The 17,423-nt window shown below is 38.7% G+C and overlaps 2 protein-coding genes and 2 long non-coding RNA genes across 4 annotated transcripts; 3 read left to right on the top strand and 1 right to left on the bottom strand.

Annotated features, from left to right (window-relative positions):
• The first annotated feature begins 293 nt into the window (after positions 1 to 293).
• LOC126607658 (uncharacterized) lies at positions 294 to 1,664 on the top strand. The gene is made up of 2 exons (XR_007617688.1): positions 294 to 670; positions 776 to 1,664. It is a non-coding gene; the product is annotated as an uncharacterized LOC126607658 (long non-coding RNA).
• Positions 1,665 to 8,469: 6,805 nt separating this feature from the next.
• LOC126607649 (protein SLOW GREEN 1, chloroplastic-like) lies at positions 8,470 to 9,776 on the top strand. Its single transcript, XM_050275329.1, has one exon. It carries the CDS (start codon positions 8,606 to 8,608, stop codon positions 9,632 to 9,634), a length of 1,029 nt encoding a protein of 342 aa, XP_050131286.1. The 5' UTR covers positions 8,470 to 8,605; the 3' UTR covers positions 9,635 to 9,776.
• A 1,646-nt stretch (positions 9,777 to 11,422) lies between these two features.
• Positions 11,423 to 13,530, top strand: LOC126607645 (pentatricopeptide repeat-containing protein At5g13770, chloroplastic). Its single transcript, XM_050275321.1, has one exon. It carries the CDS (start codon positions 11,472 to 11,474, stop codon positions 13,296 to 13,298), a length of 1,827 nt encoding a protein of 608 aa, XP_050131278.1. The 5' UTR covers positions 11,423 to 11,471; the 3' UTR covers positions 13,299 to 13,530.
• Positions 13,531 to 14,332: 802 nt separating this feature from the next.
• LOC126607656 (uncharacterized) lies at positions 14,333 to 16,141 on the bottom strand. Its single transcript, XR_007617687.1, has 2 exons — positions 16,005 to 16,141; positions 14,333 to 15,678 (listed from the first exon to the last, which is right to left on the bottom strand). It is a non-coding gene; the product is annotated as an uncharacterized LOC126607656 (long non-coding RNA).
• Between the last annotated feature and the right edge of the window lie 1,282 nt (positions 16,142 to 17,423).

Genomic DNA, 17,423 nt, shown 5'->3' with positions numbered 1-17,423 from the left:
GTGTTCTGAAGTTCTGGCTTACATCAATCTCCCATTCGTATTTTTTGCCTTAATCTTCTTCTAATCAATAAGAGTAATAAATTATTTACATAAATGATACTTACGTGACCATAAACAAAACTTAATCCAAAATTATAACGATCAAGTTATTTTCGAATTAATTTAAATTTACCTGAGATAAATTTTCTTGTGCAGCGTGCTGGTTGTTTTTGGGACACTGAAATCTGCCTTTTGCGGAGTTATTACCTGCATGTACTAACCGATGCAAGTGGGAAGGAAAAAAAATTTTATTTTGTTGGGTTTTGAAAACCCCTTGTTGTGTCCCATCAACTCACACAGACACCACCATCATTTTTGTTTTTTTTTTTAAAACCGGTTCTCTCTTCTCTCTTTACCCACTCAACTTCTTCCCTCATGATTTGCGGAACTCTCTTCTAAAACTCTCTTTGTCTCTCGACACTCTCTCTTTAGCACTGACGGAGAACCCTCACTCAGGTGTAACCTTGCATGCATTATTAGAACACCTCTGTGTGTTCTGCCATTGAAGCCGAGAGCTTCAAATCTCTGAAACTCGAACTCAGGTGAGGCTCGGGTGTGTTCGAAGGAAATCCGTCGAATCCGAAGTGGATTCGATTCCCCCCGCCCCCAATTGTACCTTAATATGTTTTAGGTAAGTCCCTGAGTTTCTTAGATTGTATTTTCTAAGATTTTGGAAGTTAAATTCATTGAGTTGGGGACTATTTATTCATGCATGCTGTGTTCTTCGAATCTCCAGTTTTCGGCAAGCTTCTCCGACGGAACTCCGACGAGTTCCTCATCTGAGGTAATGTCCTAAAACCCTTATATGTTATATTCGAGTTGAGATTCGAAGGTTTTAACCCTGGGAAACCCTCTGTGCATTTCCCTAGCTCCGGCAAGAAAATTTGGCGAGTCTTGTCGAATCCGGAGAGGATTTGACTCGATTTCGTCTGTGTTGATGCTCTGATGAATTACCTCAATTTCTGGTGAAGTTCTAATACAAAGTCATGTGCCTGTTCCATTGTTTGAATACCTTTGCAATGGACTTATGTGCCTACATAAATGAATTAGCATTGATTTACGGTTTGTGATTTAATATTGAGATACCTTCTTGTTGTGCCCTACATTTTTGACTCACTTTTGCTGCAGGGTACCATATACTTGGTTTGCAGGGGTTACATTTTTTGAAAAGGTTTTAGAAAACTTTACTCACCCTTGTTTTTTGCCCGTTCATGATTTTAGTCGCAGAGGTTTCATGACAATGAGGATTGTTGGTAAAGCTAGTACGTAGGAGACTTCTATTTTCGGTATAAATATCTATACTCTTTTTTTATTGCAATTTATCTATGCTCTGACATCACTTATGTGATATGGGTTCAATCTCCGCTCACATGCACACTCTAATTTAGTCACTTCCAAGTCTTGGCTAGCACATCGCGATTCGGATGTCCAGGTGGACATTCCGAGTCGGGGTGTGTCATAGCCAAACTTCCCATTCAATAGTGTAAAAATATATCATTGTACTAAAAAACAGACATCGGTAATTATTTAAGCTTGCTTTTGCTTCCCAAAATATATGCCTTATTTAGGCCATAAGTTTGTGTTATTTAAGCCTTTCTAATATACTTATGGATTTTAAGCTACAAGTCTGTGTTATCAGCTCAGTCTGGGTTACAATGTAATAGGCTTAAATTAATTCATAGGAGGGCTTTTTTTCTTTCTTCCCAAATACTTGCTTGTGATTCCCCCAAGAAACCATACTACCCAATATTTATTTAAGCCTGTTATTTCAAATAATTTTCACTTTGAGGTGTATGATTTTTAGCAAATAATTGAGCTGTATGATTCTCAGAGAGGGTTTACTCCTAAGTCAATTTAATTTATAAAATAAAAAATAAAAACTATAAGATGTGAAGATGCATAAAAAATGTGGGGTGCAAGTGTTGTGGAAAATGTACGGTGTATGTTGAAAATGTAGGGGTGTGATGGTATTATAGAAAAATATGTGAGGTTTATTAAGATTAAGTATGTGAGATTTATTCAACAATATGTGATGATGAATGTAATAAGCCTTTTTCTTAAGAGCACATTTTTATCATCCATAATAAGTATTTTCCTTATATCCAAATATATTATATGGCTTCTTGTTTGGTGTCCCAATTGGAGAAATTGGGATGCAAAATTGGGATGCAATTAAGGTAGTATTTCAAAAAAATTAGTATTGTTGTACTAAAAAGTTAAAATGCATGAAAGTGTATTTGCATACTATACCCTTATTTTAAGAGGCAATATATAAGTAAACTTCTTTCCTGTCAATTTGGTAATGACCATGGTAATCTCCTTAGTTAAATAATATGTAGAAAATGATTAACTGGAATGCTCATTCATTAACTCAACGTATAAGTAGTTTCAAGTGTAAAATGATGTTCAAAATACAAATAATATCACAATTCTTCAAAATATATCAACTAATATTAATAAGTGAACAACGTTGATCAAAATAGGAAGTAGAAGATCACTAGGACTAGATTAATGTATGATTTTGCACCTTGTGTAATATATTACGATATCAAATAATGAAAAGGCTTGCTACAAAAAAAAAAAATGTAAGGGAAAAACAGACGGTTTGGCTTGGTTGCATGTTAAATACTTAGATAATGGTATCAAATGATTCTATTTAAACATGTATTATCACATTCCTGAGCCTGTAGAGCAGCTTAGCTCGGCTTCAACCCCTTGTTTTATTGTTATCGTCCGTCTGCATGCTTGGTTTTGCTTGGCTTGCTTTCATTTCCCTATATAACTGTCCCTCAACCTCACTTTATCTCAGCTCATTTTTCTTTCACTCTCATATCTAATCACACACACCTATATCTCTCACACCCAGTGATCTACATAGCCAAAATTGAACTCAAAATTGTTTTTTCTAATACAAATTGGGTAGCAGAAAGTAGGGAGAGTGGTTATGCAGCTAAGGAATGATGTCGTTCCTCTATTTGTTGAGAACTTCCATATGCATTTTGCACAAAGGAGAAAAGGGTGTGAGCTTTTGGTTATCCGCTTGATTATAAGGGAATGCAAATTACAAAAATGGTCAGGGGAGGCAGTTGGGGGAGGGGACATTCATTATGGTGCAGAGCCTTGAGGGAAAACATCTATATCAAAGGGGTTTCCCATATACCATCAGTTATCCAAAAAAAAAAAAATAGCAAATAAATATAAACACTTCAATATCAATGATATGGTACTTAAGCCAATATATGGATTATCCCAAATGTGTCATCCGTCTTCCTCACACCAAATGGTCACTGTCCATGTGCCGTGATGAATAAGATAAGTTCCCTCTCTAAGTTTTTTATTACATTCAATGACATACTTGAATATGATAATTTGTTTGTTGTTATTGGGAAGGTAATTGAAGACTGATGAAATTTTGGATGCTATAGAGTTATATGGTTCACTTCAAGGAAAAGTGAGCAAAGATATTACAATCATCTACTGAAGGGTAGTTAAGGATGGCGATAATAGAGTGGCTTCAACCTTGGCATGAGGTTTTCTGTGTTTTTTATAATTGCTTCTTTCTCTGCTTTCTTTTGGTGCTTAATTTTTTGTGTTTTTTTTTCTTTCGGTATTTTTCTTTTATTTCCTTTATGCCGTTGTAAAGTATGCTGTTGCTTGAATTTTATACAGTAAAATAATAAGTTAAAAATTAAGAACATCATAAAATCATTAAAATAAATTATTAACTGACCATTTTATTGCATAAAATTCAAACAACAGCATACCTTCGAACGACATAGAAAGGAAAGAAAAGAAAAACACTGAAAGAAAAAAAAAATGGAAATTAAGCACCAAAAGAAAGCAGAGAAACTAGCAATTAAAAAAAAACACATAGAAAACCTCATGTCGAGGTCTAAGCCCCTCCATTATCGCCATCCTTAACTTCCCCACAGTTGATGATTGTAATATCTTCGCTCACTTTTCCTTGAACCACAACGCTTTATAGCATCCAAAATTCCATCATTGTCTTTGATTACCTTCCCAATAACCATAAACAAATTATCATATTCATGTATGAAATTGAATATAATAAAAAATTTAGAGCGGAACTTATCTTCTCCATTATGGCACATGGATAGTGACCATTTGGTGTGAGGAAGACGGATGAAACCTTTGGGATAATCCATGTACTAGCTCTACTACCACCTCATTGATATTGAAGTGTTTATGTGTTTTGTTGTTTTTTTGGGATAACTGGTGATAAATAAAAATCTCTTTGAAAAAGATGTTCACCCCTCCAGGTTTCGCACCATAATGAATGTCATTTCCCTCCAATTGCCTCCACTTGACCACTTTTATAATTTTTGTTCACTTATAATGGAGCGGATAACCAAAATCTCCCACCCCTTTCTCCCCTGTGCAAATTGCACGAAAGTTCTTAGTAAATAGAGGAACGACATCGTTCCTTAGCTGCATGAGCAACCTCCATACTTTCTGCTACCCGATTTGTATTAGAAGGAATACTTTTGAGTTCATTTTTGGCTATGTAGATCACTGGGTGTGGGTGATTAGATGTGAGAGTGAAAGAAAAATGAGCTGAGGTTAAGGGACAATTATATAGGAAAATGAAAGCAAGCCAAGCATGCACATGGAAGATATTAATAAAACAAGGGGATGAAGCTTAGTTGCTTTACCAGCTCAAGAATGTGATAATACATGTTGAAATAGAATCATTTGATATCATTATCTAAGTATTTAACAAGCAGCCAAGCTTTCTGTTTTGCCTTTAAATTATTTTTATTTTTTTTGGTAGCAAGCCTTTATATTATTTGATATTGTAATATATTACACTCGGTGCAAGATCATGCATTACTTAAGTCGTAGTGATCTTTAACTTCCTCTTTTGATCAACATTGTTCACGTGTTAATATTAGTTGGTATTGGTATATTTTGGGGAATTGAGATATTATTTGTATTCTGAGCATTTCAGTTAAACGTTTTCTACATATTATTTAACCAAGAAGATTGGCCATTGGTCGGAAGAAATAAAGGTGGGTTTACTGTTTATATTGTTACAGGGACTTCGTTATCTCAATGGACAGTACTGAATTTGAATTAGCTTCGAGCTGCCCTCAATTTCGGATGGTGAGACGAGTGAAGACTCTCAAGTAAGAGAATCAAACATTTGGTGAAAGCTTTGAGGACTTGAACGTGTAATCGGATTTAGTTCCAAAATCATATGCATCACATTGATTACACGTTCAAGTTCTCAAAGCTTTCGCCAAATGTTTGATCCTCTTACTTGAAAGTCTTCACTCATCTCACCATCTGAAATGAAGGGCAGCTCGGAGCTAATTCGAATTCATTATTGTCCATTGAGATAGCGAAGTCTTGTAATAATAGAAACAGTACACCACCTTTATTTTACTCTATTCCCCAAGATATATAAATAATAATAAGAATATGACATGAATCTAATAATTTACTCGAGACTCTACGTTGACGTAAACTCCACTAGGTATTGTTTGACTTGGAAACTACTTTGAAAGTGACATGTAAGAACCCACGGTAAGCCTGACTTAAGGCTACGTCATGTTCAACATCAGTCAAAGATAACTAAAAAAATAAAAGGAAAAATATTAAACAAAATTTAAAAGTTTAAACTTCAACAACAAACAAGACATGTAAAATAACTCGTCACGGGAGTGGTCCACCAAAATTCGACTAAATCTTAGGAAATCTCAAGCACTATCTTCCTTGAAGTTGCAAAATTTGATTACCATGCTGGTCCAATCATTATATTTAGCTTGTCCAATAGCTAGTTGTAAACTAATTTTCCAATTGTGAGCTAACCCCTTGGTCAATCAACACGTTGTTCAAAAAGTTTTGCAAAAGAGATATAGATGGAGAATGCCTACCATCATTGTCAATTAGACTGCTGCCAGTGGACTTAGACAATTTCTTATTTTGGAAAATAAGATGGCAGGGAAATATAGTAAGATTTGCACGAATTATATATTACAAGTCTTAAATGAAAACAGATGTTGAAACTCTTGATATTCATAATCCTTTAACTTAATGTCCAAAAGCTTTGTTGTTGTATTCGATGGAATCAATAGAATAATACTTGACATATCGTTTGTATGAGATGACGTGCTTGAATAGGCCACTATACAAATAAATAAACAATTCACAATTTATACAAAACTACACAAACCATCAAACAGAGAAAAAAAAATTACCTAAGTATGGATTTAATAGAATGCATTCCATTGTGCCTACAGCTTAATTCGATCATGCAATCTCTCAATGCCCGAACAACTAGTCATGAAAAAAATTGCCATGAAATATTCTATTTTCAATAAAAAAAATCTAAAAATGTAAAAAAAAAAAAACCCCACAAAAGAACAAATATAGACAAGAATACCTCATGTGGAGAAGTGGGTTCGAATGTGGAAGGAGTTGGTGGTGAAAACAGTGAGGATCGGGTAGAACTTAGGGTTTGGGTTTGGATAAAATTACAAGGACAAAGCTTTAGATGATCAGGAAGACCTCGGCCGCGGCAGGGATTGCTGCGATTGTTAAGCAATTGTACTATCATCGCCATTTTCTTTTGGATTGCCTCGATTTTTCCTTCTTTTTTTTTTTTTGGCGTTTTCACGTTTTGTTATATGAACTTATGAGTGAAATATGGAAAAATAACCAAATTTAAGACCTATTTATTTGGGTTAATTACGTTAACACCACTTGAACGTTTGAAACATTACGTTAACACCTCTTAAAGTTTTAATTCACTTACACGTACCTTTTTTAGCCAAATTTTTTCTTAAACACAAATTTATCCTTATAATTGTTTTTTTTTTTACAACGGATAAGGAAGAGGATGACTTAGCCTCACAATGGGCAAATCCCTAGCAACCACCCTTCCCCGCACTGCTTATGTCACAATCGAACAATAACTAACTAAAAAAACAAAATTTAACAAAAATAACAATAAATTCCCGAAATATGAGATATAATGATTGTAAGTGAATTCTGGGAAAGGGATTTCACATTCTATTATTTAACAAGTCAAAACTTGGAGATGCAAGTAAATTTTCTTTTACTTTAACAAGTGGAAGCCAACTCGATGACCAGCAAGATAGAAAATATTTATTGAGATGGCTATTAATTTCCTTGTATCCCTCTGTATTACTATCTTTTTATCAACTTTTGTTGATCACCCTACTTTGAATTGAAAAAAAAAAATCATTTCAAAATATATAGACAGGAATGAACAAGGTCTTCCTACGGACAAAAATGAACAATGCTTCATTAGGGTCTACTATCTTTGATCCCACAGCAAGAAGTAATATCATAATTTTATAACCCGCTTCTGTCTTTTGTAACATAGCAAGATATAGTACCTTTTATATTTTGTCACATCGAGACACTGCAACCCAAATCTACAGGCCTTCTTTACCGCACAACAAGAGCACACCAAAAATAAGTTGACAAGGAGCAGTTTATTGCAGATGACTAGATCAGAGAAATGCCTTTAAATCGTAGATATTCAGCAAAGAAAAGTTGCATTGCAATAATGTAGTACTGAATGATGATCGATTTTGTATTGAAAAAAAACAAGCAAAAAACTACAAGATTAACGCAGGAGAGTTGCAAAACTAAAGCATCAGAATGCATCGATCATTACTAGTCTTTCATGCCTACATTGTTCAAAGAACACAATTATAACGACATGTTCTTCTCGGTCTCCTTTTTCATTACCTTAGCCACCACCAACCCTTCTCTCCCACGAACACCCTAAGACAACGTCGTTCCTTTTGTTCTGCAAGGTGCCGTAGACTGGAGGAACGTATACGGCCCAGACGATTCAACAAGGATCCAGATCCTCTCCAGATCTAAGGATCCAGAGCCTGGGAATCAATTGATCCGGCCCGTTGAAATTTGATCTAACGGCTACAATTATTATAGCTTTTTGTGAGACAATCTGTTTGTAGCCGTTTGATCAAATTTCAACGGGCCAGATCAATTGATCCATAGGCTCTAGATCCATCCAACGATACTAGACATTTGTTCAAGCTCAGGATTGCCCCCACGGTTTGTATGCCAAAACGACAACTGCCCTCACGCTTTAGTCTCAGTCAATGCAAAACGTGGCTTCCATGCAACCCAAAAATGAGTCCCCCCATCATCAATTTGGCAGATAATCATACAATTAAACAAATAGAAGACATGAGTTAATATAATTTTAAAACTTCATAATGTAATGTGAAAAAATTGTAAATGGTCGAATAAATTAGTATCAAATGAAATTTGAAATTAACAAACCGATGGCTCCTTTTAAAAGTCGGTGTAATATATAATCAAGCAAAAAAAGAACGAGACCTAAATTTTGAACTACAAAAAAAAAAGAATTTAAACACGTTATTCAAAAACAATTAAAAAGTAACACATCCAACATTAACCACACCAACTGTCGCTAAAAGTAAAAGTCGCACTCTGACTCCTCCCCCAACTACCACCGAAACCCCAAACAAAACCTCCCAAACCTTGTCATCTCCGCCACTCCTCACCCGCCGGCTCAACCATGAACTCCTCCTCCACTCTCGCTTCCTCCTCCTTCTCTACATCCTCATCTCTCTTCCAATACAAACTCATTCCCAGTAAACCAACCCAACCTTCCCTTCTCCGTTTTGACCCTCCCCATTCCCACAATTCCCACAATGTCCCTGCCCTCAAAGTCATAGCCTCCTCCGCCGCCCACCACCACCGCCCCCTCCTCCCAGGTAACACCCACAACAACCCAAGCCCGATTCTTCAAACTCTTAAACAGTACGCCAAAACCGCCATTCTCATCGGAGTCACCGCCGCCGTGTTCACCACCAAGTCATCGACTTTGCTCGCCATAGCCGAACCTCCGCCGACATTGACCGAAGAAGCGCCGACCCAGGTCACAGATAACGAGAACAACCAATCCTCATCGCCATTGTCCGACTTCCTGGGTTCGAATTCGGAAGCCATCAGTGCCCTGAAATCGCTTCTGCAGCAGAAGCTTGAAAACGGCGAGGACGACGAGGCGCTCAAGATCCTGCAGCGCTTGGTCGCGGCGCAGCCCTCCAACACCGAGTGGAAGTTCATGATGGCGAGGGTTCTCAGCGAAATGGGCGAAAATAAAAGCGCCCGCCAAGTGTTCGAGGAAATACTCGCCGCGAACCCCTTGTCCTTCGAGGCGTTGTTCGAGAACGCCCTGCTGATGGACCGCTGTGGCGAAGGTGAGGCCGTGATCAAGCGGTTGGAGGACGCATTGCAGGTTGCGGAAGAGGAGAACAAGGCCAAGGAGGCTCGGGACGTTAAATTGATAATGGCGCAGGTTCAGTTCTTGCAGAAGAATGTGGAGGACGCATTGAAAAGCTACAATGAATTGGTGAAGGAAGACCCGAAAGACTTCCGGCCGTACTTTTGCCGTGGGATGATTTACAGTTTGCTTGATCGGAATGCAGAGGCGACGGAGCAGTTTGAGAAGTACCGGCAGCTTTCACCGAAGAAGTTTGAGGTGGATGGGTACTTGAGGAAGCCATTGTCGAGGGTCAAGCTATTCGGGAGTGACGAGAATTGAGTTTTTGAGGCTCTGCCTCTGTTTAAAGGCTCGTTTTGTTCATCTGTTGTCTTGAAAGAAGAAAATAACTTGTTGTGCAAGTTAACACATTGTTGTTACATTTCAATCCAATTAATAAAAATTTTGAACCTTTATAATTCTACTTCATAATTTGTGATTTTATATAAAAAGAAGCGTCAAGTTCTTGCGGGTGATTAGCTTCGGATTAAGTAGCTGCTAATTAGCGCTTAAGCACTTACATATACATTGGCTATTTCTTGCCCTTCTTCCCCTTCTTCCCCTGATTTCCAGCGCTGCCACATTGGGATCCAGAAGCGGCAGCGACTTACTTGTTCTTGTCCTAGTTCTTCCCATGGTTTCCAGTTTCCTTACTGCTTCCATGCTGGGATGCAGAAGCGACATCAGCATGCGAAGACTTTGGATTTGACTCGTTGGATGCGCAATGTTCCTCACCTGCATTTTGACGGTCCCCAACACTAGCCTCTAATGATTCAACCCGCACCAGAGTCTGAAGGCAGAATCTTACAACTCCTCCCCTCCTCAGAATTGGCACGACTGCTAGATCGATTAGTTCCTGCTTCAACAGATTTAGGGTGTGAAGCTTGTAGGACGGGCGGCTTAGGAAACAATTTTCCATAGATGTCAATCTGTCATCCCTGCACTGGTTGGCTTTTATGTCCACAAAGATTGCATCTGAACACATGAACCTTGAACAATTGACCCCAAAACTTGCAATTACCATAGTATTTCCGATCTTCTGCAGCAGCTAGCACATTCACATTTATGCTACGAGATTTGCAGCAGCTCCTGCTTTTAAGGGCGTCATAAAACTCCCGCCGCAGCAGTTGAGTGATATTGTTCATCCCAGCAAATCAGTGAAACCCAGAGCAGCACAACCAATGTCAGCAACAGAGGTGAATATCCCTCCAGAGATTCCTGATAAACGCAGTGATATTGTTATTCTCTCTCACCTTCATCATCACTACCAAAGTATATCTTCGATTTCTTACGGGGTCGATCCTCTGCTGGCTCTCCTTCTGAATCAGAAAGATCGAAGACCAAAAGTGACTATAGATAGGATGTATAAAAGATAAATATGTACGTTTTTCTTTGAAAATCGTCATTTGATTCATATAATTTGTTTATATTATTAGTGTAACAAATGACTTTTAACTTAAAAAATATTCACCTTTACACCCGTAACCAGAACACTCAGTTCGAATCTCCCATTAGTTTTAGTAACAAAAAGGCCACATTAACATGTGTGACACGGGATTCATTTTGACCCAAAGAAAATGATTGCCACAGTGACATGCGTGGCAGGAGATTCATTTTGACCGAAAAGAAAATAATCTTCGTACTCTTTGGTCGTGTTATGGGAGTAGGATCCTCTTCGGATCTCTTCCACCTGGATCCTCCCACAACACGTTTCTTCTTCTTCTTTCTTCTTGGCGGTTTGGTTGCTTCTTCTTCTTCTTTCTTCTTCTTCTTTTTTTGTTTTTTACCGATCGATTTTCGGTTGAATGAACGGGGTTTCAGTTGAATGGACATGATTGAAGGGTCCAAAGGATCCAGATGAAAGAAATAGAAAAGAAGAAACGTGTCCTAGAAGAAATCCGAAGAGGATCCTATCCCCGTGTCAATGGACGTCACGTGGCCTTTGTTTTAACAGATATATCTCTACGTCCTTGAATTTTCCAAGTGTCGCATTACGAGTGGCTAATATGATTTACACGCAGGGCAAAAAATCCAGTTTGGGATAGGGTATATATACACAAGAGGCACAGTCTTCGTCCCACTCATTTCATCCAAGCCTTCAACGGCCTTATCTCCTCCAATGTCCATCGCCAGTTCTGCTGCAACTTCAGCAGACTGGTCTTCTGCTCGCGTAATTTCATCCAAAAATCCCCGCAAATTCAACTTCATCGCATCATTCAAAACCAATTTATTCTCTTCCAATCTTCCCACCAGCAGCTACAGTAATCTCAGAGTTTTCAATGTAAACTCCACCAATTTTCCCGTCGTTGAATTGGACATAAAATTACAAAAATCCCCAGAAGAATGTCCAGCTCCGTCGCCGGATGCCGATGACTTGAACAACTTACTCTGTCGGTTGTTTCAAAACCCTCAAACCGAAGATTACGCATATGAAGAGTACGAGAAAGCGCGAAAGAAGGCCGAATTCAGACCAAACAAATCAACATTGGGGCAGCTGATAAGGCACTTGATCCGTTCCAAGAAATGGGGTTTGTTTACTTTGGTTTGTGAGGATTTTAAGAATTATAATGTAGTGCCTGATGGTTATACTTGCTCTAGATTGGTCACTAGCTGCATTAGAGCTAGGAAGTTCAAAATTGTTAGGACTTTGCTTGATGTGTTTAGTGAGCATGGAAATGATGTCGCTGTCCCGGCTTTTGATTCAGCGATGCGAGGATATAATGAGCTTCATATGTTTAAGAGCACGATTTCCGTGTTTGAACGGATGGAATCCGATGGAATTGCTGCGAATTCTGGATGTTATTGCCGGATCATGGAAGCTTATTTGAAAAAGGGTGATTGTAGAAAAGTTGTTGAATTGTTTGAAGAGCTGAAAAGTAGGGAATTAGATTTGGCACCATTTTCAACTCAAATATACGGAATTTTATGCGAGTCGCTGTGCAAATTGGGACGGCCTTTTGAAGCTCTTGAAACTTTTCGAAGTGTGACGAAGAGTGGAGTTCCTTTAGACTCTTCGAAGATTTACTCTGTGCTGATTTGTTCCTTCGCGAGCATTCGAGTAGTGGAGGTGGCTGAAGAGCTTTTTGAAGAAGGAGAGAGCAAGAAAATGTTGAAGGATCCGAATCCGTTTTTAAGAATGATATCAATGTATGTGGAAGAAGGGTTGACGGAGAAGACGCTCGGGGTAGTTAAGGCGATGAAGGGTGCGAATATCAGGGTTTCAGACAATATATGTTGTGCGGTTGTCAGTGGCTTCTCTAGGAAAAACCGGCTCCTGACTGCAGTTAAAGTTTTCGAAGAGTTGGTGTCGATGGGCTGCCAGCCAGGGCAAGTGACATATGCGTCAATCATCCATGTCTATTGCCGCCTAGGGCTTCACTCGAAAGCAGAAAAGGTTTTTGAGGAGATGGAGGAAAAGGGGTTTGGTAAATGTGTTGTGGCTTATTCTAGCATGGTTGTGATGTATGGGAAAACGGGGAGGCCAAGAGACGCAATGAGGCTCGTGGCGAAAATGAAGGAAAGAGGGTGTAAGCCAAACGTATGGATATACAATTCTTTGATGGATATGCATGGAAGGGACAAGAATTTGAGGCAAGTTTCGAAGATTTGGACGGAAATGAAGCGAAGGAAGATAGCGCCGGATAAGGTAAGCTACACGACGATTATAGGTGCTTACAACAAGGCAGGGGAGTACGAAATGTGTATGAAATATTACCATGAGTTTAGGGTTCAAGGGGGTGTTTTGGACAAGGCTTTGGCTGGAATGATGGTCGCAATTTTTTCCAAGACGGGCCGGATTGATGAACTGGTGAAGCTTTTGAGAGATATGAAAGCGGAAGGGGCAGAGTTGGATGGGAGGTTATATCGGTCCGCCTTGAAAGCCTTGACAGATTCCGGCCTGGAAATGCAGGTCAAATGGCTGCAAGGTAGCTTTAAGGTTACGTAGAATATTACCGGTCTCTTGAATATTCGACTTCAAAATTTTCTGTTGTATAACTGTACAGATCGAAATTTAATCCCGGCGTTTGGGAGCAAATGCTCTGTTTCAAACTTTCAGGTAGTCTGTTATGTTAGAACATTAGGATTTCTTTCTTTCGATTGAAACCTGAATTTTAGTTTGCATATGTACTTATAGAACCCATCACATACTATTCATAAATATATCAACGTATTCATAATTTTCTCGCATCCAACTCGGGTGATTTAGTAGCAGGACAAATATTTTAACAACATTGGGTCGGGCTGGCTTGGCCCGGCTTTCCGAAAACCGCTATGGGGTAAACTTTTTGTAATAATATATCGTTTGATGTGGCAAATGATATGTGATATCATATGTTAGATGATTTGCTTTGTGTGTAGTCGTTTCTACAACCCATCAACTCAACTTAATCCTTAACTAGAAAAGCATGAACTATTTAAGACTAACTAAAAAAATAGCTATGACATATATGAGGAAATTAACAACTATATTTATAAATATTTTCTATTTGGTTGGTGAACTAGTGTGGGATACGAGGCTGGCTTCCACTTGTTAGAGTGAGGTTTTTTTTTAATTGCATCTCCAAATTCTAAATTTAATGAGTAGGTTCTTGAATTTGAACCTAAAATTACATATCAATATGAATAGCAAGATTTAATTGCAACTCAACAGTTGCATGTACTTTAAATGTTTTTTTTAGGATTAAACTTTTATTCTTACTTTTTACTATTGATTGATGTCAAAAATGTCTTTTTAAAATCATTTTTGGTATTTACCATTCTACCGTTGAGTTGTGTAACGTGTGTCTTTATGCCATTATTTATGCAATTTCCACTACTTTATTCGTAATCATTTCTACATAGACACTCAGTAACTCAAATCAATCTTTAAACTAGAAAAACATGTACGCCTTAAGCCCAATTAAAATGATAGTTATGACATATAAGACAATTAACAGCTATCCTTATAAGTATTTTCAATTTAATAAGTGTGTTATTAAATTTGAAACTAAAATTTGCATCTTAAAAAAAAAAAGTAAAGATTGCATTTCACTTGGTTAAAATGCTCATCCGTACAGAAATACATCATCTCAGACAAATGTAATTATTCAGATTCAAATCACACAAGAACGTGTGGTACTTTTTTTTCAAGATCGTCTTGGTGCCAAATTAATAGGGTTTGGTAGGGCATCAATGCAGTCAGTGCATGCATGAAGCAGAATCACGTTATTGATCTCTCAATCCATAAACAAGCCCTTCACTTTCTGTGCCACATGAAGCTGTAAGCCTGGATCGCATTGAAACCCATTCAATTCATAAACCCCTAAATGGACAGCTCTGGTTAACCCTTTAACCACCGTTGATTACGTGCACAGCTAACAAGGAATAATGTACATCACACGTATACTTTTTCTCGACGGTGAACAATGTCATTTTTCGCAGTAGCAATGACAAGACCCTAATTTGCAAAACACAATTTTAAGATAACCAAAAAGCCCTGCGTACCGGCTACAGGTTGCTCTGAATTCCCACGTTACCTGCATCAGCCAGCTCACATTAGTTGCATTTAGGCCTACACTTGCTCCCAAGTACACAGTCTTGGCTGCCCTTTTTTACTCATATTGTTCAACTTCTTTGTTTGTATCTTTTGATTGAGAGGATCAGACACAATTCAGGAGAATTAAGAGGGCCATGACATGCAGGTTGAACATTGCACTCAGTGCATGATCTTACCCGCTGTGTAATATCCTGCGCGAGACAAACCCTAGCCCCACTTGAATATTATTATCTTTTGTTGTCATTCATTGATGGTTTCGGGGATGGGAGGCCATGCCTCATCTGAGAGATAGAGCGAGACAGAGAGAGAGAGGGAGGAGTGGGGCCGGATTAATTGGGGTGGGTTAGGTGGAGTGATGCTGCCAAAAAAGCATGGGTTGCAGAGAGAGGGACATAGGCGTAGGATGGCAGGGAGGGGAAGGGAGAGAGAGAAGTGAGCACTGAAGCTACCAAAAAGGGATTTAGGGTTGATTTTTTTATCCTCAAATCAAGGCTGTTGTGGGTGATTGAGGGATGGGCGTTTGGTTTTGTAAAAGGAGCATTGACTGCATCTTCACCTCTCTCTCTCTCTCTCTCACTTCCTCTCTCCTTTACTGAAACCATAATCTTCCTCTCCTCGGCGCCCTCCCATGTCTCTTGCTGTGGAGCCCGCAAACCAAGCATATAGTGACGGTCACAAGCCTCAATCACGCCGGATGCGTACTGGAGGTACATCGATGGCTGGCAACCGCGCCCTCGGCGATGAATATAGCCGTCGGAAAGCGTCCTCGCTCCGATTGCTCTTCATCACTCTCTTTCTCTTCCTCCCCAAATCCCGTTGTTAGGACCATCCTGACCATCTTGTTTGGACCTTTTAGCTCTTTATCCCAGCCCACACTTGTTAGCCTCCAACTAAGTTTTGCTCAAGGCCCAGCTTGTTTGACGCTAGGGTTTCCTTATTCAGATGTGTATAAATAATGTGTTTTATTCTGAAATGGGCAGGAATGATATTGACTCTTCTTTCCTTTTCAGCCTCTATTCTCTTCTCTTCTCCTTTATAATTCCTGCACTGTTTTGTCAAATTACTGTTTTCTCTGTTTGTGGACCGATTGGGCGTACCACCCATGCTCTTCATCACTCTCTTCTCTTCCTCCCCAGATCCCATGCTCTTCATCACTCTCTTTCTCTTCCTCCCCAGATCCCATGACCTTCAGGTGATAAAATCGTGATGTGACCATCGTATTCTCTCTCACAGCTCACAACGATGAAATCGCACAGGGCTTCGTTGATTTCTGTCAACTCCAACGAGATCCAAGGGCTAATATCAGGATGAGAAGAAGATATTGAGAGATTTTCCAAACTCTCCTGCTTCACTGAAACATTGTGGCTCTCTGTTTTCTCCGGAGAAGAACGCAGCAAGTGCGATTCTTCTGTCGGGACGATGCGGTGGTAGAAGCTACTGCCGATTATGAACATGCGAGTGTTGCTGGTGAAAGCTGATGACTCCACCAGGCATATTATAGTTGTGCTTCTCAGGAATGTAGCTACAAAGGTTAGTGGGTTTTGCTTTAATTTTCTTAAAGTTTTCGATTTTGGAAATTTTTTAGGGGATTTTGCTGAATAAAGATTTGGGTTTTTGTTTAATTTGCTGAAATTTTTGGTTTTGATGAATTTTGATGATATTTGGATCTCAGAGTTTTAGTTTTAATTGAAGTTCTAGAGTTACTGGATTCAAAATTAAGAAATAGTAATTGATTGTAGTTAATCATACAAAATATTGTGTGTGATTTTCATGTTGTACGTGATATGTTAAAATGCAGCAATTTTAGTCTTAATCTTACTGATAAAAGTTGTTTCATTGTTGTATTTACACCCTTTTTGTATTGTGAATCAGGCGAAATTGAACCGCCACCACATGTGCCGCAGCCGCATCAAAGGCTGGTTCGCCAACGGCGTCGTTTTCTGAAGCTCTCTCTACTCAAGGTACGCAATTTAGAGTTTTGGCCCTGAAAAGGTAGCGTTTACGGCTGAGTTCTTCAGCTGATTTGGGGTGGGTATTTTTGTGGTTTAAATATTATGTGTGTAGATGTGTAAATTTCCTTTCTAAATGGGTTTTCTGTTGAAATTTCATTTTTGTGATTTTGGGGATTTATGTTGAAATTATTGAAAAGGATACAATTCTTAAAAGAATTCAGTTTACTGCATACTCCTTTTCAGATTCAAAAAGGATAAAATCAAAGGCAATAGATGTGCATATTAGGTACATTGATTGGCCTGAATTACATAGATAGGGTGTTCGACGAGGATAATACTATCATTGCACCTTATTCCTTGACGCTTTGGGACCCTGTTGGATCTTCGTTGGAATAGTGGAAATTAGTTTTCGGACCTGATATCGCTGTCTTCAGTAACTCGGCTGGTAATTTTTGGCAGTGCCCATTTGAAAATTTTAGTTGTTTTTGTTGTTGGTTATGTTTGTTTGTCAAGGTAGTAATTTTGGTTTCATGGTTAGGGCTTTATGAATATAAGCATGATGGTTCAAAAGCTAGGGAGCTTG

Source organism: Malus sylvestris, chromosome 16 (assembly GCF_916048215.2).
Source record: "Malus sylvestris chromosome 16, drMalSylv7.2, whole genome shotgun sequence".
Taxonomy (NCBI): Eukaryota; Viridiplantae; Streptophyta; class Magnoliopsida; order Rosales; family Rosaceae; genus Malus; species Malus sylvestris.
The sequence above is the reverse complement of the archived record's forward strand: the minus strand, read 5'-3'. Positions and strand labels throughout refer to the sequence as shown.

Bases quoted from the DNA above. Each gene is read 5' to 3' on its own strand.
- LOC126607649 (XM_050275329.1), top strand. From the start codon at position 8,606: ATGAACTCCTCCTCCACTCTCGCTTCCTCCTCCTTCTCTACATCCTCA.
- LOC126607645 (XM_050275321.1), top strand. From the start codon at position 11,472: ATGTCCATCGCCAGTTCTGCTGCAACTTCAGCAGACTGGTCTTCTGCT.